This window comes from Rousettus aegyptiacus, unplaced genomic scaffold (assembly GCF_014176215.1).
Source record: "Rousettus aegyptiacus isolate mRouAeg1 unplaced genomic scaffold, mRouAeg1.p scaffold_m13_p_16, whole genome shotgun sequence".
NCBI classification, from domain to species: Eukaryota; Metazoa; Chordata; class Mammalia; order Chiroptera; family Pteropodidae; genus Rousettus; species Rousettus aegyptiacus.
Window position 1 is genome coordinate 20208136 of NW_023416291.1, and position 25349 is coordinate 20233484.

Here is a 25349-nt window from a genome sequence, read left to right on the forward strand (position 1 = left end):
TGCACACTACACAACTCCAGTGTCATTTCACCCTTTAGTCATCAGAGATTAATTATATCATTACAACTTTCTGGCAGAGGCATGTCAAGCGTCAACACGGGCTCACGGCGGGGTCGGTGCCACCCAGGCAGATGCCAAGCCCGTTTCTCAGAACAAGGCCCACTCCCATTCGCCACAAGAATCCGAGAAGTCAGGAACCAAGGGCTCATTATCCACAGAACCCCCCTCCGGAAGCGCCCACATCTCACCCCTGTATCTTGGTGATCTCGTTTCCTGCCTCAGTCTTTCTAGTGCCTCAGGCTGGAGCTTCTCTATCAGGGACAGAGGGACATCCAAGGAGCCTCAAACCAAGCCACTGTGCAAAGGGGGAAGAGGACGGAAAGAAGGCCCCAGGGAACCTCACAGTCAGCTTTCGGCTCTGTCTTTTCAGGTGCTAGACTAGGAGAGTTTAAAGAAGGTTGTATAAAAAGAAACAACTAGATATAATGGCTGCCAGAATCTAGCAACGTAACAAGAGAACACCAAAAAATAACTTTCGAAACACGATATGTCAAACATACAGTTTACAATTATGGCCATTTTAATGAATGCCTTCTGAACCCATAACCATAATTTCTATATATCACCAAGTGACTCATATTAACTTTACTCTGATTTTGATAGAAATGCTAAAATACTAGCTTCTTTGGACATAAGCTAAGCCTTAGAGTTTGTTGCTTGTGTGGCAGAGATGCCTATAACTTAAAAGAGAGAGACAGGGGACAGTGACCTAAGAATATTCTGTGCTATTCATTTACATGTGGATTTTGCTATAAAGCTGAGATACAGCCAGATTTTTTGCCATTTGAAGTATGTCTGATGGACGAAATTCTGTAATTATACAGTTGACCCTTGAACAATGAAGAGGTTAGGAGCACTAACCCTCTGTGCAGTCAAAAATTGCACATAACTATGTATTCATAAATGGGAAGGCTTACCCATTTAACGTTGATGAGCAGCATGGTTAGTCAGGCCACCTGCTGGCAGAACAGGGTACTGCAGCCAAGCTATATTTCAGACTGAGTGAATGAATAGTCATGAGAAAAAGTCCTAGCAGAGGAGAAATTCTTATAGTCCAGACAAAGCTATAGTGGACGAACAGTACCACAGTGAAGATGTGCCACAGAGATTCCAAGCCCTTACAACTAAAATGAAAATTGCCTCGTCTTTTGGAGACGATAGTTTCCCTAAGGAAAGTATCAATTATATATTAAACACCCAGCATGCCTTATTATTATCCCTCCCTCGCCCTAATTTTCAGTGAATCCCTTGAGGATATTCCCCTCACCCCAATCGCAACACATCGACAGTTTTATCATGGAATGGAAAAGGTTCACTTTTCGGGAAGTTATTTTAGTTATTAGCTCTTCCTAACAGCGAGGAAATTCTTGAATCGGGCCAGCTCCACTGTCACGTTCCTTCTCGCCTCAGCCATGCACTGCCCCCACCCCATCTTAGCCACCGCCGGTTCTTTTTCACGTCTGCTGCTTTTTTATTGCCTACACCCAAACGAAGACGAATGGGACGTAGAAAAAAAAGGAGCTCGAGAGAGGCCACTGCAGAGCACACGGGCAGTTTTATTGAGTTAGTAGCATGCAGGGGATGTTCCTCCCACGATCGGCAAGGGCAGGTGTCAGAGTGCAGAATCCAGAGGGAGGAGAGGCGGGGCGGGGTCGGGAGGGCTTCGAGGTCAGGGCCTGGTCACTTGGTGGCATGCAGAGCTCTCTCTAGGGGGATCTGTGGCTCATCTCAGGGGCAACTAGACTCAGATGCCCCTATATTTGGAAAAGCAGCTGTCACATCTCACTCCTCCCTGAAAAAGAAGGGGGAAGGAGAAGGTGAGGGCTCCATATTCACTGAGAGGCAGCAGCCAACGCTCACATGTTTATCAAACAAGAAAGAAAATCTTCCAAAAAAATAAATAAACAGAATTCCCGGTGGTTTCCTGGCTTCGAGTCTGGGCTCCGGCTGCGGGAGCAGTCAGTCATTCGAAGGCTGGGTGCTCGGCCGTGTTTTCGGCTCCCAGGGCCATTGGGCTCGGCACAGCCGAAGCTGAGACTCGCATACTCACCGGTGCTTTTGGCGGTATTCCTGCAGAGCTTTCTCTGCCACGGTCTCCATAAATGCAGGGTTGTCCCAGGAGACCTCTGGGACTGTCACGGTAATGGGGTCGGAATCAAAGAGCTTCAGGACCACCTTCGTGAAGCCAGTGGGAACGCTGGAGTCAGAACTGTGGGAAGCCACCTGGAAGGAGGAGAGGTCAGACAAGGGCTGAAACACTGGCCTGACTGGATCCATTTTGCAACAAAAGTCAGGCTTAAGTCTGGAGAGTTGGGCCCTTTTGCTTTTTACTAATCTCAACACGTATCACCTCGGCGAACAGAAATGCCCTAATTCAGAGACACTCGTCGGAAGGTGTAAACGGCAACAAAATGACCAGCCCAGGGGAAGCCCCGCGGAGTAAAAAATTTCCAGGCCACCATGGTGATTTCCAAGCCACCATGTTTTCTTTGAGCAGCCACTGGCCAGGCTGTGGTAGAAAAGGAATCAGGGAAAGAAAATAAAAGGTTCCCAGTGCTAGAGAGAAGCTCTTTATCACTGGTAGGGAACGATGCACGAATTCGTGAGCTATCCCACACGGTGGAGGGCAGCGAGGCAGCTTCGTGGAAAGAGCACACGGTCCTAAGCCAGACAGACAGGTTCCAACGCCCAGGCGATTCACCCACCAGTTCTCTGACCTCAGGCAAGCTGTGGAACCTCTCTCACTTTCCCCATTCGAAAATGGGGTCTTGCACGACACTGCACCTCACTGGGTGACGAGGCTTCCGCGCAACAATGTACATAAAGGTCTTACGTTTCCTGCCATGTGGCGGACGTTCCATCAGAAGCAGAAGCGGCTCCCCTAATATCCTCATCCCATTTCACCCCCCAGGGGAGGGTCACATCACCTGCAGATCATGTTTGTGCCCCATCTTCAGTGTGTGGCCGGGACACGACTCACCGTAGTGACCTGGAGAGAATACGGTTCTTCGCCCTGAGTGAGATTAGCCAGCTGGGACACCCAGTTAAACTGCTCGTTCAGCTGCTTCAGCAGGAAGGAGGTGTTGAGCATCTTCTGCTGGTAGGACTGGAACAGCTCGTCGTACAGCTTGGAGAACTTCTCGGCAAGCTGGAGGGAACTGTTCAGCTCCTGTCGTAGCTGGTTCTGGGAGGGGTCGCTGGCCGAACAGTCTGCCCAGAGAGGGAAAAAACAAAAGGCAAACATGTGAAGGGAAAGCTAAAAAGGGAAGAAACACGAATGGAAGTCAGTTCATGCAGCCGGAACCTTAAGCCGGGACCTCGTCTCAGCGCTGGTCCCCAAACCGCTCGTCATCAGTCTGTGACAAAATTGAGAGCTCCCCGCAGAATGCAGATCAATACACAGCTTCCTTCGTCGAGAAAGTCTTGCTCTGGAAAACAGTGTCACTTGAACTAAACAGTGTGCTTGGCGACATGGTCGATTTACCTTCTGGTGCAAGACCCTTATCTCCTTGGAGACGGTGGTGAGCGGCACTGACCACGCTCTGAGGAGCCTGGGTCTCAGTGCTCTACGTGCTCAGCCCTGGCTGCCCCAGTTCCCCCAGGAATCCGTCCTGGGGAGGGGGGATGTTACTCAGAGCGGCCATTCGTGTGGCGCCTATTATGTGCCAGAGACCACGGAAGTGCTTTGAATATCCATTATCTCTAGTAATCGGATGTATTCGAAGAACTATCAGCAATGAAATTTTTTTTTTTACCAGTAGTGAAATCGAGGCCCTCAAAAGTAAATCACTTGTCTAAAGTCATAGATTAAACAATTTATGGGGCCAGAATTGAACAGAGGGCTTTAATTCCCAGACTTAGGCTCTTCCTATTCTGAGTCTAGGGGTCTGGAAAATTCTCCAAGCTTGTCTTTTGGGCATATCTACAGAGTTGAAACTTCTGGCCCCAAGAGTCCACGCGGCAGAAAAGCCAGCCAGCACTGTTGAGTCACAAAGCACAGCAGCCCGGTGGCTGGGGCCCTCGGCTTCCCACCTGCCCACCGCGGCTGGTCACGAAGCTCACCAGGAGAGCAGGGTAGACGGAGTTCATTATCTTTAGTCCCTGAGCACTGACTGCAGGTCGTCAGATTGATAAGAGCTGGCAACTACCCACTACCTCTCTTAAAGACTACTGTTTTTTCTTCCCATAAATTTTTCAGAACTGTTGCAAGGAGAGCACATCACATCTAAGCACGGCAGGGGAAAGGAGACCTTTCCGCGCTGAAGAAAGGCAGTCGTTTATATTAAAATCAGTAAATGCAACCGTTCGCATTATAATAAAATGTTAGCTGGGGCAAGAAAGAGAATTACTAACAAGAAGCTAGGTTGGAAAAGATAATGAATAACCTTAACTCTTTTAGCAGGACATAATTAAAAAATTAGAAAAGTCACTGAGAACCGAGTCTCAGTCTAGAGCAGTGGATCCCATCGGGGGATGACACTGCCCCCCCCAGAAAACATCGGCAAGGTCGGAAAAAAATTTTAGTTATCCACCTGGGGCGGTGGGGGGACGGCTACTACTTTCTAGAGGGGAGAGGCCGTCCCCCAGCGCACAGGACAGCCCCCAGCAACAAAGAACGAATCGAGCCAAAATGTCGATGGAGCCCAAGTCGAGAAACCCTAGCGTGGAGTTCCTGGCCAGCACGTGCTCATATGGCTGCAAGCACCTTAACTCAGAGGTCGCACGTGTTCCCCCGTGGAGAAAAGAAGGCAGCTGTTTAGGTGACCACCAGGACCAGGGCCGGGGGTGCCAATCTGAGCCGAGGCATCTGTACGTCTTTCCTTCTAGCCTTAATATGACTAACTTTCTACTAGCAGGCACTATGTAATTTATGCTGTTCTAACTATGGTATCCCATGGGAACAGACCAAAGAGGCTTGGCTCTGTACCCATCTACACTTGTATTTATTTTGCAGTGGCTTCTAAAATTATAGGAACGAGGCCGGAGTATCTAACCAGACTCTGAAGGCCGGCCCTGGCAAACCCAAACATATTAAATAAGAGCAAAGCCACAAGACTGGTCTTCTATTTATAAGAGAAACAACTGACTCTTTCTGAGCACAGACTGTAATGAACCAGGAAATATTCTAGATGCTTTTATAGCTATTATCGCAAAGTAGGAAGAAACCAGCCGGTGTCCAGATCTGATAAAACTGAAGGGAACAGCTGAAGGGAGCTATATCTCCTTTGCCTCAGGGACCAACCAACCAATAGCAACGCTGCTGGAGAGCTAAGGGACCACGGGCAGTGACCCCTGTGCGCTGGGGACAGAACACAAAGCGCCGGTTAAGAACACATCCCCAACACGGAGCTCCCCCATGTGGGCTGTCCAGTAATCTTGGGAAGTTACTTAACCTTTCTCTGACTGATTTTGCACCTCTGTTAAGATAGAGACAATATTTGTACCTAACTTAGGGCCATTCTGAGGAAATGCGTAATTGCTTGCAAAATGTTTAGAACAGTGCCTGGCACATGGTAAGTGTCTGTTAAGCGGAAAACAGACTATTGAAATTTTATCGTCTGCAGCAGAAAATGAGGATGTCTACTATGCTAGGCCCTCAGAGGAAAAGAATAACTGGGGGAAATCAAAGGGCGATGGCTTTCTTAAAAAGCATAGCGGCCCCTCCCTGGACCGCCTATCAGCTGTGTGCTGAGCGTGTGGCAGGCAGTCTATATACTTAGTTTCCCAACTTCAGGTACGACTCCACATCCTGGCCCTCGTCTACAGGTAAGGGGCCCAGGCAAAGCGAGGCAGAGGGCCTCCCCCAGTGCCACGGCTAGAAGGCAGCAGAGCTGGAATCTGAACTCCCTCTGTCTGACCCCATCGAGGCAGCCCCACTGAGGTAGCAGGGACCCCAGGCTCCCCGACTCACCGACTGACAAGATCTCCCGGCACTTCTCACACTGGTCCTTCATCCTCAGGCATCCCGTAGAGTTGTGACGGATCTCCTTGCACACAGAGCGGTTATCATGGTCTTCTAGAGAAATGAGGGAAGAGGAAGTCATGCCAAGGGGCCCTACCTAGCAACCCGGTGATGGGCTACCCGGACCTCTCTGAACCCCCCCCCCCGCGCCCCCCACCCCGCCACACACAAACACACACACACTACTAATTGAACATTTGAGAAGGTTCTACAGGCGGAGCAGGTTGGAATTTGCCCACAGACACAAGCCTCTGGTCAGGGCTCCCTGCAAGACCAGGCGGTGGTTCCCGGGGTTTCCCCAGCTGGGCGTGGCCTCCCTTACCACACCCACCTGATGAGCCCTCTCCTGCCTCCACACTCCCTCAGCTATTTGCACTTACCTTTGGCATCACAACCCAGTCTGCATTTTATCTGGCTCTTTTCTCTCCCCCTAGCCAGTCATCAAGCCCCTCAAAGGCAAGAATGGGATCCTCCTTAAATCCTCCTTATAACACAAGCCCCCCAGACCCCACTACGGATGCAGTAAATGCTGGTTGAATTCAACACTCCCCTGTATTTCCAATGCATTTAAAAGCCGAACCCTGCTGCCAAACTACAGCATTTAGGAGATGGTGTTGGCCAACCAGGGTCTAATGGTTCAATGAAGGAAGTCACTTATGCAAGTATTGGCTTTTCATGTCCAAATGAGACTTCACTCATTCAAAAAATATTCATTGTGCACCCATTCTCTACCAGGCCCTAAGGCTGCAGCTACAAACAGCTTTCTTAACTATAATAGGGGCCAATTATATAATTTGTACACGTGGGTCCACAGAAAGCCACCTAAGTTCCCAAGAGGTTCTCTAGAGGGGAAGGTTCAATGTGATGCCCACCAGTTGCTGAAGGGGCATGGTACACCTGAAAAAACACAGACTCCAAGTTCTGCAGGTCCCATTTTACAGGCTGTGAAAACCTGGACACGCTCCTTTATCTCTCTGTCCTTGTTTTCTGTTCCTTCAGTGGGGTTACTCCCACCCTCATGGGGTGGCTGGAGGGAAATCAAGGTGACACACGCCAAGTCCCAGCATAGTTCCCAGCATCTGATGGGTCTCTCAACCAGCTGATAGCTCCCACCCCTTCTCAGGGGAAACGAGACATCTTTCTAACCTGCCGTGAATTCCGCCATCGGGAACTGGTAGGGAAGTCTGTGGAGGTGGCCATCCATGGCTTGCTGAGCCTGGTTGATCATGTCGAATAAGGGCTGGAACATGTCCTGGAAGTTTGGGGCTCTGAACATGGAGAAAGGCATAATGTTCCGTGCAAAGCGGGACCTGGGACTGAAGAAGAGAGACCTCCTCGGGGACGAGCCAAAGGACGAGAAGTAGGGGGTGTCCAGGGACTCCCGGCTGAAGAACCTGTCCTGGAAAAGTTCATCCATAATACTGGACACGCGTTTGAATCTGTTCTCCATGGCATCCAGCACGTGGGTCTGCTGCCTGTCATTCTCCAGCAGGGAGTCAATGCGGTCTCCATTACTCCAGAGGTAGAAGGGAGAGCTCTGGTTCAGGAACTCCTCCAGCTGTGGTGGGCAGCACGGAGAACCGTTAGGAGAAACCCACTGAAGCCCCAGCCTCCTGCGCTCCACTCCTGCTGGCATGGGCCAGGCCCAGCCCCTCACTTAGCTGGGGCCCCTTAGAGTCACGCGGCCCATGCCAAAGGGACTGGGACTGGCTCCCCGCTCTCTGAACTGTCAGGCCAGTGCCCTTCCATTCTACCCGCCCTGCTGGGGAAGAGTGTGGGAAGACCTATGAGGCTGAGAGAGTCCCAGAGCCTACCGCTCACTGGTCTGCTGTCCTCTTTGACCACTAATGATCCCCACCCCTGCTCAGCCAAAGGCCAACTGATATGCCTTCCAGTGCATAGCAAAATTCGTGAGTTCGGATGAGCAAGACCCTCAGGGGAGGATAGGATCAACATTAATGTACTAAAAATTCTCAATTCCTTCAGTCTAACTGGACACAGCCATAAGAATCTTCTAAGAGATGGCCAACACCTGGCGCAAATGCTTTTTATGACTCCACAGCTCTCCATTCACAGCAATCATTACTAATTGATCATGGCTTTCTGGGCCCACATGAAGCCAGAACTAATCAACTGCATCTGGCCCATGAAAAGAAACTGTGATATTGTAATTTCTGATAAGGAATACACATTCCTAACAAAGAGCTCCTAAAAGCCTTGGAATGTCCTGTGATAAGGACAATAAAGGTGCCTTTGTTGTTATGTTATGTTATGTTATGTTATGTTATGTTATGTTATGTTATGTTATGTTATGTTATGTTAATGAAGCGACTTTTGGAAAACACCTAAGGATGAGGCTGGTTGCCAGGGGAACCAACCATGATTAGAACTCTCAGTAGCAACCCCTGATTTCTGAGGATGAAAGAGGGCTGCAGGTTGAATTGACCGCCAATGACCAATCACTTAATCGACCATGCCTATGCAATGAAGCCTCCATTGAAACCCAAAAGCACAGGACTGGCGAACATGTAGATGTCTGAGGAGAGCTGCATGCCAAGCGACGGCATGGACGCTTCATGCTCCTTCCCCATACCTTGCCTTATGCATCTCTTCCATCTGCTTGTTCCTGAGTTCTATCCTTTTTTAATAAACCTGTAATCGAGCAAGTAAAGGGGATTGTGGGAACCTCCAATCTGCAGCCAGTCAGAAGCAGCACAGGTGACCATGTGGACTTGTGACTGGCATCTGAAGGGCATGGAGGTGGGCGGTCTTATGGAACTCAGCCCTTAAGCTGTGGAATCTGATGCTACCTCGAAGTAGATCGTATCAGAATTGAGTTGAATTGTAGGACAACCTGCTGGCGTCAGTGCTTGGTGTGGGGAAAAACCCCGCACACTGGAGTTGGGTGAAAAATGACAGCAATATTTCATTCAGATCTCCTCACTCCCCACTCAGAGCCCGGGCTGCGCTTAGGGAGCATTTTTCCCCTTTTTACCTGGCGGCCGACCGGCCCTGACCCGCTTCTGCAGACGCGTGCGTAGAACTTCATGCAGGTCTGTTTCAGGCAGGGCTTGCATTCCTCCCAGAGGGCCATCATGGACTCATTGCACACCCCCTCGGATGCCTTCAGCTTCATTTCAGTTTCCTTGGTATCAGTTAGGGCATCCTACAGGAGGACACAAGGCCAGGTTAGCCACACAGAAACCATGGCAATGGTGCTGGGCTCTCCCTGACCCAGGCAGACCTTCCCATGGCTGGCCGGCTGGCCGGCCGCACTGAATGCTAATTTCCACCCCTGCTCTGGCTCATTCATCCCTTCTTTTGTCTACCTGAAATTCCCTCCTCCTCTGGTGTTACAAGTCCTTTCATCTTCAACACCCGACTGCCCCTGAGACCTCCCCAGCCTCTCCTCCTCTGACACTGCACTTAGAGTCTTTACCCCAGGACTGACCTTTCACTTGTACTGCGCTTCCTACACTCAACTTCTGGTGCCAACATCACCTTCCTCAGCTCCTGCAGGCTCCCTGACTCGTAGGTGTCTATTGGAACCATGGTCCCTGGCATGCAGCAGGAATAGGCGAGCTTCCAAAATCAAAGTCACCGAACTATCAAAACTCTCTAACATACCCACGTCATTTGACTCAATATTTCTATGAGCATCTATGCCAGGAAATCCTGCACTAAAGGACAAATCCTCATGCTCAAAGATATTTGTTCCCATATTTGTTTCTGGCACAAAGAAAAACTACTAGAATTCATCGAGATGCTCAAAACTAGGGAACGAGCCAGGCAAATGGTGGTACATACAAAGGGCCGAGAAATACAGCATTATAAGGGATGTTTACAGTAAGTTTTAATATTATAGAAAGTATATTCCCGGTTAAAAATCCATGATTTTGAACATAGCCACTGTCAAAAAAGTATAGGGAAAAAAAGCAGTAAGAAATAGATCAAACATTAACAGGGAATTGTCCTTAAGCATAAGGGTTACAGAAAAACTTCCCCTTCGACTTTTCTATATTCAAATTTTGATGAATGAGTGTATTACTCTTCAAAGGAGAATGAAGCAGGCCATGAAGACACTGCGAAGATCCAACCCGAAGGGGTTCGCGTTAACCCATCGTCCTGCTCTCCGTCTCGGGCTCTGTGCTGGAGAAGGCCCCACACCTCCTACTGAGCCAACTCACAAGCGTCGACTACACCTGCTGGTCACTTATTCCTCAACTAAGAGGCAGTGGAGTTCACGGCCCTGCCACCCTGAACAAGCCCGGTCCCATCTGATCTCGGAGGCTAAGCAGGGTCGGGCCTGGTTAGTACTTGGATGGGAGACCACCTAGGAAGACCAGGTGCTGTAGGCACAAAAAATTAAAAAATAAAGGATTGTAAGCTGACAAGGTCCTCGCAATCTGTGACCTGCCCTGTCTCCCCTCCAGTGAGGAGGGTGGAAGTGAGGACATGGTCACCTATCTCTTCCTTACCTCTTTCTGCTTCTTGGCTTCCTCTAAGCTGCCGAGCAATGATTTGCGCTCATCGTTCGTGTGTTCTATGAGGCTCTTGATCTGTTTCACCTCCTTGAGGGCATTTTTAATTTCCTTATTGATGTATTTACTCCCCTCGGTGGACAATTCTGTAAGAGAAGGGCAGGGAGGTAGAGCGAGGCGAGAGGAAGAGACATCTCTTGGAACCAGCTGGGTGGTCAGAAAGGCAGCTGGGTCCAGGGGCTGTCAAGGCTTGGAAACCCCTGGCAGGCAGCCTTCGGTCCCCAGCTATGACTCTGACATAGGCTCCACTCACAAGGCTCATTGTGGACCCAGGGTCCGAGAAACACAAACCATCGGAGTGGGCACACCCCATTGCGGGGTCAGCGGCACTGTGCCCCTACCAGCTGGAGAACGAGCCTGCCCAGCCATAGAAGAAAATTTCAAGGAAGACAAATCCTAGAGGCGTAACCTCTTAAGCACCCCAATATGAAATATTATCTTCTGTATATAAATCTTTCTAGAATTCAGTTTAACCAAACATCTGGATTTCCCCAATGCACGGTGACAGAGACAGCAAAGAGGAATGAATAGCGCTGTTCCTCAAGGAGACTGTGGCCAAGACACAACACCGTGTGACAAGTGCAATTAGACGATGTCACAAAGTATCAGCTAAAGCACTGAGATGGACACCTCGCGTGCATCACTTTAACACTGCCGGCACCATGATTATTCCCATTGCACAAACGGAGAAGAAGGAGCCCAGTGAGATCAAGATACTGCCCAGGGTTATACGGCTAAGGGGTGGCAGAGCCAGACTCATACCAGGGTCTGATCTCAACGTCTGGGTTTCTTTTTTTACTACTACACAGAGGACTGGCCAGCAGGTCAGACGAGAGCGGGGTGGAAGGAGGATGGGTTTCAGGAAAGGCCTGGCAGAACTGGAGACCACCAGCTGGGCTCTGAAGGATGACAAGCCTCAGACTGAGCGATAGTTCCCCTTCCTTGCCCTGTGAGCAGAGACTACGAAGCATGGTGTTCTCGGTAGGAAGGGACAGACACATGTACTAAGGGCTATGGAAACTCAGAAAAGGGAGGTCCACAAACCCTCAAACAGCCCAGGCTCGGTGGACCTTCACGGAGGAGGTGTGGGTGCCGGGCCATGCACACTGGGAAGGAAACAGCCGAATGAGGCCCAGCAGCTGGAAAAGGCTTTCGATACACCTGAAAATGCCTGGAAGCCAACCTGACCACAAAAAGCCCAGGCCAGGTGGCCAAGGCGAGGCGGCTCAGAGAGGGGCGCTGCAGAACAAACCAGACCTGACAAAACAGTCTTCAGCTCCTGGGGTCCTGGCAAGAAGGAAGTGTGCCAAGGGCGGCACTCTGGTCTACTTACCCTGCAGCTCTCTGTCTGAGAGTGCCTGGTCGCCCAGCACCTGCTTGTTCTCCCAAGTCACCAGCAGCCCCACCAAGAGCAGTAGAGTCTTCATTTTGCCTCCTCCAATTCTGGAATCCCAGCACGCCTCTGTTTGTAGAGAACAGGACACTGTCATGGTAACAGCTAGACGCCCGCCGGTTTCCGGCCCCGCCTGCTGCCTGCAGCGGCTTCCCAGGAGTCCTGCAGAGGCCTCGCCATTCGCTATCCCCTCTCAGCTGGCATTACCGAATTTTTATCCCCCCGGGAAGTTGGGAGAAAAGATCAGACTTGCCAACGGACACTTTCAAAGGAAAGTAGAGGCAGTGGGTACAGAGAGGGACCACAGGACAGCGGCTTAATACAGAAGAAACAAAAATTCTGGAGTCAGAGCCCTGGGCTTAGGTCCAAGCCTTCCTCTTCCTCCTCCTCCATAATAGCTAAATATGTGTGAGCAAGGCACACATGCTTTCCGCATCTAGAAAGGGGTCTGTCTGATGATACCTGCTCACATCAGACAAACCCTGAAAACATCTCCATTGGATCGCTCATCCGGCCTTCTCCCGTCTCCCCATCAAGTGGGGACTGCATCCCAGAGCTGACAGCCCTCCTGCCGTTTGCAGCACTCATCCTGCCCACAGCAAGTATCACCACCAATCAATCACTGCCCTCGTCCACACCCAGCCTCAGCACAACCTAACACTGGTTTCAAGAGTCTGAGGCACTGACAACCAACCCTTCGGGTTGGCACAGGAAAATACATCCATTTGCCGCTCCTAGTTGTGAGACTCGAGCCAGGCTGCACGGATTGGGGATATAAATAAAGAGTGGAGCCAGGACGGAAGGACAGTTGTCTTCAGGGAGTAAGGACGAAGGGACAAAATCAAAGGGTTAAGGTTAGGACCAAGGGGCACGCGGGCCCTGAGGCCTTCCCAGGAGCAGTCCCTCTGGGAGGACGCATGCCTCTGCTCTGCCAGGTCCCTTCCACTGGCTCATTCCCTTTAAAGCCACAGCAGGGTTCCCTGCCAAGGCGTTCCTGCCACCACTCTGGGCTGGCTGCCCTGAGCCTGGGGACAGCCCGGTCTTACACAATAGACCCTTTCCCAGAAGCTGAAGTTGTTGCACAAAACAGAAACCCCTCCCTCTGTAATCTGTAATCCACCTTTCCCTCACCCCCCAACTGCTTATCTGAACTCACCCATTTCTCATAACAGAACGGGGAGGTGGGGTGCCCCCTTCCTGAAACTGTGCACGTCCAGAAACTGCTCTCAGCTCAGCAGCCCCATCTGGATGCTCGGTACAGGATTAACAAGGCAAACCTCTCCTGAAGAGTCGTTAGTAAGGCAGCCGAGTTGTGGTTCCCAAACCAGCTGCCCAGAGCACAGAAGCAGCACGGAAGAAAGACTGGGTCTTCTTCGCCTTCCTCAAAGACAGAGTGGGCAGCTGAGCCAGGGCGCTATTTCAGGCCTGCTGGAAGGTCCCGGTCTAACAGGCTCTGCCCTAGCTGCTCACTGAAGCCTGAAATGCCTCAAGCAGGGCAGAGCCTTTGTCTAGACAGAGAAAGCCTGCATAATACACCATTTACACCATTCACGCCATTTATACCATTCGCACCATGCCCTGCAAGGCCCCCCGCTAGCAAAAACTTCTGAGAAATTCAGAAAACAAGATGTTGGGTCCTAAAGAAATGAGATGGAGGGCAGCCTTTCAAGGCAAGAGCACTGGATAAGGAGTCTGGAATCCCAGCAGCCAGTTCGGGGTCTCCCTCCAGGAGCCTGAGGTTCATGCGGAGCTACTGAACCCAGAGCCAGGAAAGAGATCAGTCTTCTGCCCAATTCCTCCACCCCAGAGGGGAGGCCGAACCCAGAGACAGGATGGAGCTCCCCCATGGCCCATGGCAAGCTCATGGAAATCCCAGGATGAGAACCCAGCTCTCCCAACACCCAATCCAGTGATCTTTTTTTGACACCAAGTCGATTAAGTCTCTAGGGCTCAGTTTCTTTGTAAAATGGATCTGACGTAGGACTCAGAGATGTGATTGTGTTTTGTAAACACAGTGTCCCATATAATCGTGTTGAATTCTGACTACTTCAGAATTCGATGTAAGACCAAGCGCGAGCACCGACAGTATCTCTCGGAGAGGTGGGAGCGGGCAGCAGGTTTGGAAAGGCGCAAAGGAGCAGAAGCAGGCACACAGAGGCCACCTGCGGTCCCTCCGTGATTGTGTGTCTTTGCTTTAGTGAAATGGCCAGCTCCTTTAAAGTGCCTATGAATCGCCAGAGGGTCTTGTTATAATGCTGACGCTAATTCAGAATCTGCTTTTCTCTCATGCCTGCGGGCCATGTGATAGCACTAGTCCCAGGACGGCACTAGAACCTAGAACGGTGGCAGCAGCGCGGCGACCTGCCCTCCCGCCGCACTGACTCCCCTCGGCCCGGGCGACTGGCTGCCAACTTCTCTGATAAGAAGAGCCACGAACGCCCTCCTTTTCCCGTCACCACGGGGCAGCCTTCCTTCCCCCCTCTTCCGTCCAGGAGGGCTTAAACCGTGCAGGGAGAGCGTGGGGGACACGGGACCTAAGCAAAGCAGCCACGCAGCTAGCAAGCCACAGAGTCTAAAGCCCAAGGCCCGAGATCTTACCCTACTTCCTCCCTAAACATAGAAAACTAAACCAAAAGAAAAATAAGAGAATAATTCACAGGTAATTCATACCTTCCAGAGGGAAATATTACCTCTGTGGCATATCTCCTTCTATTTCCTATGCATTTGTATACAATCAGCTCCTTTACATCCGCTAGATCAAGTATTCTTTATAAGCACACTTTTGTGGATATATAATAGTCAGTTTTCTGGTCTACTCTACTTTGCTACCCCACAAGGCTGTACATTTAAATCGTCCGTAATTTCCCACTATTATTATAATGAACACTCTCATGAGCATCCTTTTATAGTATCATCTGTACTTATTCTTAAATTCCTAGCCTCTCTCTTTAAAAAAAAAAAAATAGTTAATAACCAGGTTCTTTTTTTCATTAGGTCCAGAAATTCTGGAAGGTCAAGAAGCTTCAGTTCTAATCTCTATTCTGACACCTACTTGCTGTTTATCTTTGCAGGTGCTCCTAAACCCCTCCGGGCCTCAGATTATCATCTATAAAATGAGACGGTTGAATCAGACGTCTGAGGTCTGATGCAGGTTGTGTGACTTTCCTCTGATGTACCCTAGTGCATTAAGGAAGCAAAAAGAGTAGGATTTAAATGATCGTAACATATACTTAAATCAAAACATCATACTTATAAACACACTACCCAGAGAACTAGAAAATTCTGAAGCAAGCAGGATGACTCATGCATGCAAGCTGACAACCATCGCTGGAGATGGTACCTTTACAGGGAAGATGCTGCAGAAAGACCCTACGTGCTGGCCGGCTCCGCCAGTCACTAGCCTGAGCTTCCGGCAATAGAGGTCAGTTCTCCAAGTCTCAGTTTCCCCCATCTTTGCAAAAAGAGAATCATTACACCTGTCCTGTTCACCCACAAAATTGTGTTTGGCGTTAAAGAGCTGAGTCCCAGCCTGTGCACCGTCCCCAGCTATTTGGTCTCTTGCTCGGTTGCCTGGTGATGGGGATCAGGACACCTACCTTCCCAGGGTCCCTTGACTCCATCCAAAGCGCAGCTCTGACATCTCTATGGCTACTAGCGATTGTCCTCTCCTCGCCTACCTGCCACCCCCGCCCGCCCATCCGGCCGGGTGAGGCTCTAGGAAAGGGTAGGAAAGGTGGGGACATCTCACCGGTCAGTGGTGCCCGTGTGCTCCTCCTGGCGACGCTGCGTGGTGAGCGCGGTGCGGCGCCAGTATTTATAGAGCTCTGCTTCGTATACACCCCCTTTGGGGCTGGCTGCAGACCTGCATGACTCACGCCCAAAGAATGCCGGGGAATGCATCGGGAGCTTTCTGGAAGCAGGCGCGGGAGGGGAGTGCGGGGGTGCGGGGATCCGGTGCAGCAACCCGCGAGGGGCGCCGGGGGGCGCAGCGGCACCGCGAAAGGCCCTGTCTTGCACTCCAGGGGAGACAGACCCCGGCGTCGTCTCGCACCTCTTCCTGGGGGCTCAGAGTTGGGGGACGGCGCCCCCACGATGGAAGAGCCTGAGTTAACGTGCACAGTTGGGTTCCTCTCTCCTCAGGACTGGCGGGGGTCCCCTGCGCCCCTAGCTGGTCCTAGCCCAAAATAAAACCTCCCAGTCCAGCAGCCCTATTCAATGTTAATCTTTCACATGAAACATGTGTCGTTCCTCTTGTTTCATTTAAGTGGAAAACTATCAGAAATAATGGAGGGGGGGGGGAGATGGAAAGGGGTGTTGTGCTCAAGAAGAAAACACGAAGTGAGAAATGCTGACTCCGGAACCATCACGGTGACCTGCTGGCCAAGAGGAGACAGAAATGTTTTTAGGGATGAACAGAGCATGTATTCGGGGCAGAAGCAGCTCCGGCCTCCCTGATTCCTGGCCGGTGCGCATGTAGTCTCCATCCACTTGGGATCCAGCCGTGCACGGTGGGCTCTGTGGACAGGGGACCCTGCACCTCCACACTCGTTTGATGCACTCGTGCTACAGCCTTGACACTCTTAATAGTTCTTGAACCAAGGGGCCCACATTTTCGCTTTGCACTGAGCCTCAAAAATTATGCCACCAATCCTGTTTACAAAGGGGCTCGCTAGCCTCCAACTGCCCCAAGTTCCCTCTGCTGACAGGAGGAAGCTTGTTTCTGGACTCCCTTTGGCCAGTGGCTTCCATGGGACAGTGGAATAGGAGTCATCACACCACCCCCTGGCAGGGAGTGGACCAGCTCAGTAGCCCCTCAGGTACAGCTACCCCCACTCTGGACCTCCAGGATGTTTGAGCACCAAGAAAAAAAATAAGAGGCTGGAGACAATGGGGTAAGGCGGGTAGACAGGACAGGGGTAGGCAGCCTGGTTCGGGTGGCCAGCTTTGAAAAACACTTGAGATGAAAAGGTTTAGAGGAGAGCTGTACTGTCAGGGGCTGAGTTTTCCTGTTCGTTACTTTCAAGGTACAGCTAGAGAGGCCCAGTCTCTGATTGCCCAAAGTCCAGGGGCAGGTAGGACCTCACCCTGCTTCAGGAGGGAGCCTGGAGAAAGCGTCCAGGCCTGTGAAAAAGGCAGGAACTTGACCTGGGTGCATGGAATTCTGACTACAGTCTCAGCTCTGCGCAGAAGCACTGGGTGACCTTAGACTGATCCCTTTTCCCCAGCGGTCTCTGTTCCTTCGAGACAATGAGGAATTTGGTTTGTATCATCTCTAAGTTCCCCTCTTCGACCTAACCTGAGACGGTGCCAGTATGAGATCATCGGCTCAGAAGAAAAAGAAAAAAAAATCCAGCAAAAATTTGGAGCAATATTTTCTCTCCTGAGACATTATTTTCCTTTAAAAAAAAAAAAAAGTCTAATTATCAGTAACAGCTACATTTTCTATGAAAACTGCCTCCTCCGTAGCGTATCAATGCCTGAAGTCAGAAGAATTGTTTTTGAGCCCGCTTCTTGTAACTTTTTTGTTCTATGGCTCCCCCAGCATCCGGCATAGGAGGCATAAATCTATGATAATTATATTTTTAAAAATCAAACTTTGGAAGACAGGCAAGCAGATCTGCCTTAGTCAGCTGGAGCAGGGAAAGGGAGGAGGGAAGAAGGACTAGGAGAAAATAACATGATTCACAGCCAAGACTGTGGTCCCCTGGGAAAGATGACTTGATTACTCCAGCTACTAAGCAAATGAGGCTCAGAAGATTTAATTTTAAGGGGAAAAGTGCAAATTTTGAAAGCACCATAAATGCGTCACTAGGTTGTGAATATTCTAAGTAGATCATAGAGATCACCTGGTTCGACCCTCCCACAAAACTTGAATCTTAACCTCTCCTCCCCCAACCAACATCGGCACCAGGTGGTCATCCGGCCTTTGTTTGCACACACCCAGGAACTGGGAGTTCACTACCTCTGTGCAAGCAGTTCGTCTAGTAAAGCCGTTTATAGTTAGGTTCTTCTATTGTTGTGTCAGAGTCTGGCTCCTGCCAGGGCTCACTCCAAGCCCTCTTCTGTCTTCGGAACCACACAGAAAATCCAATCCACCTCTCCCTGCTAGCTCTTCAGATATTTGAAGGCAGCTCCCACTGACCCCAGGCTTGTGGCTGCCTGCCCCACGGTCACGCGCCCTTTGGCTTTCTGGATCTTGCCTCTCCTGAAGTCCTGCGCCCAGACGTGGGCCTGCCAATACCAGAGAGAACTGACCACAGAACAGGGCAGGACCACCTGTCCTTCACCCAAACACTCTAGATTAGCTCTTAGTTAGCGGCTGAGTCACTTGGTTGATTCATAGAGAATTCATCATCTTTCTGGCAATGCTTCTGTTTAATCATTGTTTTTCCATTGTGGACTTAGGCAGCCAGGTTTGCAGTTTTAAGTTTGATTTCTTTTCTTGGAGGTGGGGAGCATCAGGAAGGGGGAAGGGGAAAAGAAAAAGCTTTACCTGTCTCTTTATGCTTAAGCCTACCACCTCCCCCCTGCTCGAATACCCTTGTTACGTGTCCCCAACTCCACCGTCGTCAGTACCACTAGCATGACAGCTTTATCATCACTAATGTAACTGGAACTAGCTAGACATGGACAAGAACAGAACCCTGTGGCCTGTAATTAGGAATCATTCTCCAGACTCTAATTATTTAATGGGTATATTCAGTCAATTACAGGTTCAGGAAAAAGTCGTGGATAACAAAATCATATGCAGTAAAAATCAGCCCACAGCTGATATAGAAGATTCTCAAGTGTTTTTTGGGACCTCCTGAGCATTCACTATCAGTTGTATTTCCCTTATCTTCCCATCTAGGACCCTTTTGGGAAAAGAGGTGAGGCCAGCTTCTCCTGAGTTGCTTATTATAGGCCTCTGAGGAGACAAGTATCACTGAAACTATCTTCGCTGCTGACCATGCCGCTGACTGGCTCTGCAACCTGTATTTCACTCCAGAATTGCTCAGCTCTAACCTTTTGCTCCAATTCTTAGACGAATGGGCATTTTTTTTTTTTCATTGCTCCCCAGATCTTCCTCAGGTTAAACTTACTTTTTCCACAACCACCTGGAACCCAACTAGTAATTAATTGAGATCAGTGGTTCTTAATGGAACTATACAGTGAGAAGAGCTTTAAAAATTACCAATGCCCGAGTCCCACCTCTAGAAGTTATGATGGAATTAATCTGGGGTGCAGTCAGATAAAGCCTCAAGATTTTTTCAACTCTCCACGTAATTTCAATGTGCAGCCAAAGTTGAGGGCCACTGCTTTCCAGTTTACACGATGCTGCCTTACTCTTTGCCCGTTTAATCCTCACTGAATCTCTGTGTCTCTGGTATGAGTTTGTGGCATCATTCTCGTTTGATAGAAGAGAAAATTGGGAGTCAAGGGAATCTGAGTTAGCAAGGTTTTGCTTACACGGAGCTCAAATCTGCCTCTTTATAACTCCTTCTCTGTCTTCTATCTTATTTCTAAGGTGCTATTTGTTAAGTTGTCTCCTCTTCTACAGGACAGCCCTTCAAACATTCGAAAGCAAATATTTCACATCAACTTAAATGTTATCTCCTCCTACAGGTCCTCTGCCCTCTTCTCATTGACTGAGGTTACCAGATACCTCACTCTGCTCATGCTTCCCCTGAGGGTGCTCCATTTTGTCATTGTCCCTCTTGTGTGGCTTTACGTACAAATACAAGACACCAGCTGGGGCTGACCAGGCAGGCGAGAGGGCTGCAAGACACCTACTGCCTGTGTGTGATTTGATACGCAGCTTCCTGAGCCCTTAGGGCAACATCTGCTTAATTTTATACTGTTATAACACACTGTGCTTCCCGCATTGGTTTACACTGACCCCTGGGGCAGGCTATGGTGTGCTGGGAGCACACAGAGACCCAGGAGCAAGGGCTGGAGTCTCACTCAAAGATTAAGGAAGAAAAGTTAATCTTTAATAAGTAATCAATTTCCTCTCTCTTTCTCTTTCTTTTCTTTCTTTCTTTCTTTTTTTCTTTCTTTCTTTCTTTAACTGTCTCTTTTTCAATTCCTCTCTGTCTCATGCTTCTAAAATAAATAATGTGTGTCTATTTATATATGCATTTATATTTCGAATGTGTTTGTATATAGTATAAATAATATGTATTACAGATATAAATGTATGAGATTTTATGCCTTTCTTCTTAAAAATAAGTATCAAATTATATTATACATATTACTTTGCAGTTTGTTCTTTTCCATCTAATAAAATATTGTAGACATCCCGCCAAGTCAATATACACGTCTAACCCATACTTCTCAGCAGCTACATATTTCATTCGGCCAGTCCCTTATTCCAACTTCTTCCGTCACTGTAAGCTATGCCACAGTAAACAGCCTTCTGCACGTATCCTAAAATGTTGGTGTCTTTGTAGGTATACAGTAAATTCTCAAATTGAGATGGTTGGACATTGTCGTCCTTTGGAATTTTTGCCAATCTAGTGGGTGAAAATGACATTTTGCCTCCTTAATCTATTCATCTGACTATTGTTTTCGACTGTTTATCTTTAAATAAAGTTTCCTTTTGGTTTATATTGATTTGATGAGATTTCAAATCCACTTGTTTGTGATGTAGGTGAAGTCATTTTGATTTATTTGTTTGTGAATTAAGGGACATTGTCATGACATCCATTGTCATTGATAAGCACTAGGTAGCTCAGCTGATTAACAACTGTGCCCTGCCAAGGGCCTATGGATAAGAACACATGGAGAAGTAACTATGGCTATTAAACTTTAAATATCAAGGGTTTGCGAGGTCTTCCTGAAAGCTCGGTCTGGGCAAGGCTACTCTGCTGATCTAAATAACTCACCAAAGACCTTTGGGGCATTACCTGCTGCTGCAGTAAAGGGGATATTTTTCTTTTCTTTTCTTTTCTTTTTTTTTTAACCAGCAATAGTGAAAACTATGCAGTAGACCCAAGAAAGAGATCAGCCTGCCTGTCAACACTGGAGCCTTCGTTCCTGAGCACAGTGCTCTAGCAGCAAGAAGGGACTTCTACTTCATGCTGGCAGCTGAACGTCAGCTCTCATTTGCTAAGCTAACCTTTCCCAGGAGAACCAACTCCTATAGAGGTATACCTCAGCTAAATTCGTGCTTTATCTCTTCATCTCCCTTTACCTGGAACAGTAATGTAATTAAAAGCTAACATTGCTTTGGAGTATGTTGTTTCTTTATCGGTGTATTGAGACACACTATCCCGTATGCCTTTGGGTTGTGAAATTATTATAATTCCTTCAGTGAATTCAGTGTTAAATCATTGACAAAGACAATCTCAATCTCTGAACATAATTTTACTCCCCCACAAAACACTTCTTTTGTGACTTGCTTATTCACATTATTTGCTGAGTTTATTGTTATTCATTATTTTTTCTTTCAATTTATAGGAATACTTTAAATAAATAAAATAACCCTGCATGTGTTGCAAATAGTGTGTTTGCCACGCTAGCATGTGTCTTTTACTTTTGACTACGGAGACTTTGAAGTTTTTTTATGTAGCAAAATTTATCTTTTTTTTTTTTAATAGTTTCTAGGTCTTTTGTCTTAAGAATGTCTTCCTCTCACTACAATAGTTATTCTCATAATTTTCTTCTAGCTTTCTATTGTGTTCATTTCTATATTTAGGGATTTAATCCAAGTGGAATGTCTGTGTTTGTGGAGTGTGTGTGGTGTGCACCGTGTGTGTATGATGTGTGTGTTTGTGGCGTGCGTGTGGTGTGCAGTGTGTGTGTATGATGTGCGTGTTTGTGGTGTGTGTGTGAAGGCAGAAGATGAGACAGGAATCTAGCTTCATTTTCTTCCAGATACACAGCCAGTTATAGCAACATGATTTATTAAATAAACCACTCTAGTCATGCTGAATTGAAATGCTAGTCTGTCATCTATGAAGTTTCTCAAATAAATTTGGATCTGTTTTAGGGCTTTCTAGTTTATTCCTTTTATTTATATCTTTATTCACGCATAACATATTGTTTTCATTTCATATATTTAAAACTATATCTAATATTAAGAAAGTAATCACTCTCACTTTTCCTTTACAAATTTTCTTATCTATTCTTGGACATTAATTCTTCTGTATAAAAATTAATTTTGTCCAACTGAAAAAAATTGTATTGTACCTGAACGTGCCCGATCTCGTCTTATCTTGGAAACTAAGCAGGGTTGAGCCTCGTTAGTACTTGGATGGGAGACTACCTAGGAAGACCAAGTACGGTAGACTTAAAAAAAAAATTGTAATTATGTTGCACTTAATACACATATTAATTTTGGAAGAATTCACATTTTTATGTTCTTTCTTCCTACTTAGAAAGATAACATGTCAAGAAGTAATTTAAACTATTATTTTTATTTCTAAATAAATTTTTATCAAAGTAAGATATTGATTCAGATGAACAAACTAAGCAGTTTGTCTTTGCTCTTTATCATAATCTGGAAGCTTTGTACAAGCTCTGGAGCATCTTATTTAATTAAACTGCTTTTCTCAGAACTTTACTCGTGACGAGTTTATAAAATAAGGCATTAATTTGACATCATGAAGCCCCTTTTAAGAAAAGATTTCTCAGGTTAGAAGAATTCATATTATATAGCATCACCCATCGGTAAAAAGTGGTATTGCAAGGCACCTCTTGGTCACTGATACAGTAGTTCCTCCCTTACCCACAATTTCGCTTTCTCTGGATTCAGTTATATGTGGTCAAACACGGTTCAAAAATATGAACTGGAAAATTTCAGAAATAAATAATTAATGAGCTTTAAATTGCACTTCGTTCTGATCAGCATGATAAAATCTTACACTCTCCTGCACCGTCCTGCCTGGGACGTGAATCATCTCTCTGTCCAGCGTATCCATGCTGTATGTACAGCACAATAAGGTAATTTGAGAGAAAACGGCCACATTCACATAACTTTATTTCAATATACTGTTACAATTGTTCTATTTTATTAGTTATTGTTAATCTCTTACTGAGCCTAATTTATAAATTAAACTTTATCATAAATATGTTCGTATAGAAATAAAGATAATATACCTAGGGTTCAGTACTATACATGATTTCAGGCGTCCGTTGGGGGGGGGGGTCCTAGAACACATTCCTCAAGGTTAAGGGTGGACCATTGTACTCAAAAATTCCAATGTTGGGGGAGCATTCACAAACTTGCTCCCCAGCAAATGTCATCAGGTTGGCTCAAATAAGCTCACAAATTTTTTTTTTAATTACAGTATTGGTAAATGCAAAATGAGGCAAGAATCTATAGACATGGGAGAGATCTCAGGTGAATGTCTGGGAAGATGCAATATAAGATAAGAAACTTAAGAACTGTGAAAATATCACATATTTTAGAGAATTAACCAAAACTTCTCTGGAAAAATGTATACAATTGAGAATGTAGATGGATTTTTCCCCAGGGAATTCTATTACTTATTTTAAATGGAAGCCAATAGGAAAATGGAATTTAAATTTTCCTTTATGGCCAACTTTGCTGGAAACCGCTATGAAATACCCTAGGCTTGCTATTTATGTCTGTTCAAAAATATTTTACTCTTGTGGAGTATTGGTGGTACAGTGGTGAGCATAGCTGACTCCAGCTATTTCCTTTGACTTTCAACATAGGTCTGGCTTATGTGCCTCAGTCAAATGGCTCCAACCAACCCCCACCCCAACTCAAGTTAAAAACTGTATTAAGCCATTCTCCTTACCCCGTCCTACCCAAAATCCACTCTATCTGGTGCTGCACCTCTGTGCTATAGTCCCAACTGGGCAATATCCTAATAACCTCATAATTTGGTCTCTCAGGGGTAGTGGGTCCAGCTGACCCCAGATCCATCCCATTGGTTGTTGATAGAATTGCTTGAAACTACAGCTGAAAGCTCCTATCCAATGGCTTGTATGATCTCTAGGAAATCCTGTCTCCTCCTTTCTTGATCTGTGATCTGTGATCATCCTTTACACCCCTCTTCCTGTCCTCTTCCCGCTCTGAACTATTCTGGTGCTTGGGCCCCTAGTGTCTGCCAACTCTTTCCAGCCACTCCACAGTGCTGGGTTCCCTCTCCCCAGAGTCCTTTTGGAACTGGTGCTCATCCTCTGAACCTCCACGGGGCTGGAGTTCAGCTCCGGTCACCTGAACCAGACACTGGTATCTTTCATTTCTTTGCTGATATAGCTGCATTATCATAGCAAAACCACATGGTAGATATATCTTCCAATCCCAAAGGGGCTTAGACCCTTTTTCTAACCAAACATCTTGGACCTAGCCAACTAAAGAAAACATGGAGAAAACCAAGGGTCATGTATTTGTTCTTTCTGTCAGTAAATATTTGAGTACCTTCCATGAAAGGCAGTGTAGTGTACTGTGACCAAGCCCACAGGCGCTGTATTTGGCCGACCTGGGTTCAAATCTCAAGATCTTCACTTAATAGCACATTATTTAACCTCCCCATGTCCCACTTTGCTCCCCTGAAAATCAAGGACTAAAATGGCACTTATTTCATAGGCTGCTGTGAGGATTAAATAAGTTTATACACAGATAGCAACTACCTAGGTGAAGTTCCCTTTAATGTGAGTATCTTCCTGATGTTTACAAAGCAGTTCTCCTGATCCATGACACAGTCCCAGGAGACCGAAGCTCACGTGGTCAACTTGGAAATCAGATTCAAGTCCCCAGGAGAAACTCATGATGCCAGGTAGGCAACATCCTCCTTGTTCATGTAAGAAATGTCCAAACATGTTAAGAGTTTTTGTAAGAGTTTATTTGAGCCCAACTGATGACAATCGTTGGGAAGCAAGCTCTCAAATGCTCTGGAGAATGAGCTTGCAGTTTCTTTTATACATTTGGAATTCAAGAGGGAACGTAGGAAGATGGAGGAAAGCAAGGGGGGGATTGGATTACAGGATAGTTAACAAGATTATGTGTTCTATTGAGGGTGGTTTTCTTCTGAGGGATCTGAAAAAGAAGCATTTCGAAGGTGTGTTAACCTAGATGCACAAAAACAATGAACAGAGCTTGCTTAAGGCAAAGATAACCTTTTACTTGGGAGGTTATAGGCCAGAGGAGTGACTACCCATCATGACCTTCTCAGTTAGGAATTTATGATCAGATCACCCTGTAACGTTCATTACTTTTGCTTAGATTTATTACAGTGTCCCTTTTCTTTGGCCCACATCTCTGAACCAAAGTCTCCTCATCTCTAAAATGGGCAGCATGATTCCTGGTTCCCTCTCTCAAGGTTTTTGTGACATTCTGCTGGGATGATGGAGAGAATGCACTCTGTGAGCTGAAACTTGTGACTGAGAAGTGAAGGAGATTGGAGATAGCTGAACATTACCTTATCTGATCCAGTGA

General features: G+C 47.3%; 1 protein-coding gene and 1 pseudogene across 3 annotated transcripts; one reads left to right on the forward strand and one right to left on the reverse strand.

Moving 5' to 3' along the window:
* Positions 1–1596: 1596 nt before the first annotated feature.
* Positions 1597–15835, reverse strand: CLU (clusterin). Of its 3 annotated transcripts, XM_016144628.2 has the most exons (10): positions 15705–15719; positions 15009–15133; positions 11897–12025; positions 10501–10649; positions 9018–9188; positions 7169–7580; positions 5972–6076; positions 3041–3270; positions 2111–2283; positions 1597–1852 (listed from the first exon to the last, which is right to left on the reverse strand). In XM_016144628.2, exons 3-10 carry the CDS (start codon positions 11988–11990, stop codon positions 1843–1845), a joined length of 1344 nt encoding a protein of 447 aa, XP_016000114.1. In that variant the 5' UTR covers positions 11991–12025; positions 15009–15133; positions 15705–15719; the 3' UTR covers positions 1597–1842. The 3 variants fall into 3 exon arrangements, with proteins under 3 accessions (XP_016000114.1, XP_016000113.1, XP_016000112.1); XM_016144627.2 differs by lacking the exon at positions 15009–15133 and having other exon boundaries at positions 15705–15835; XM_016144626.2 differs by lacking the exons at positions 15009–15133; positions 15705–15719 and adding an exon at positions 13113–13131.
* Positions 10262–10380, forward strand: LOC118612793 (annotated as a pseudogene).
* Positions 15836–25349: the final 9514 nt, after the last annotated feature.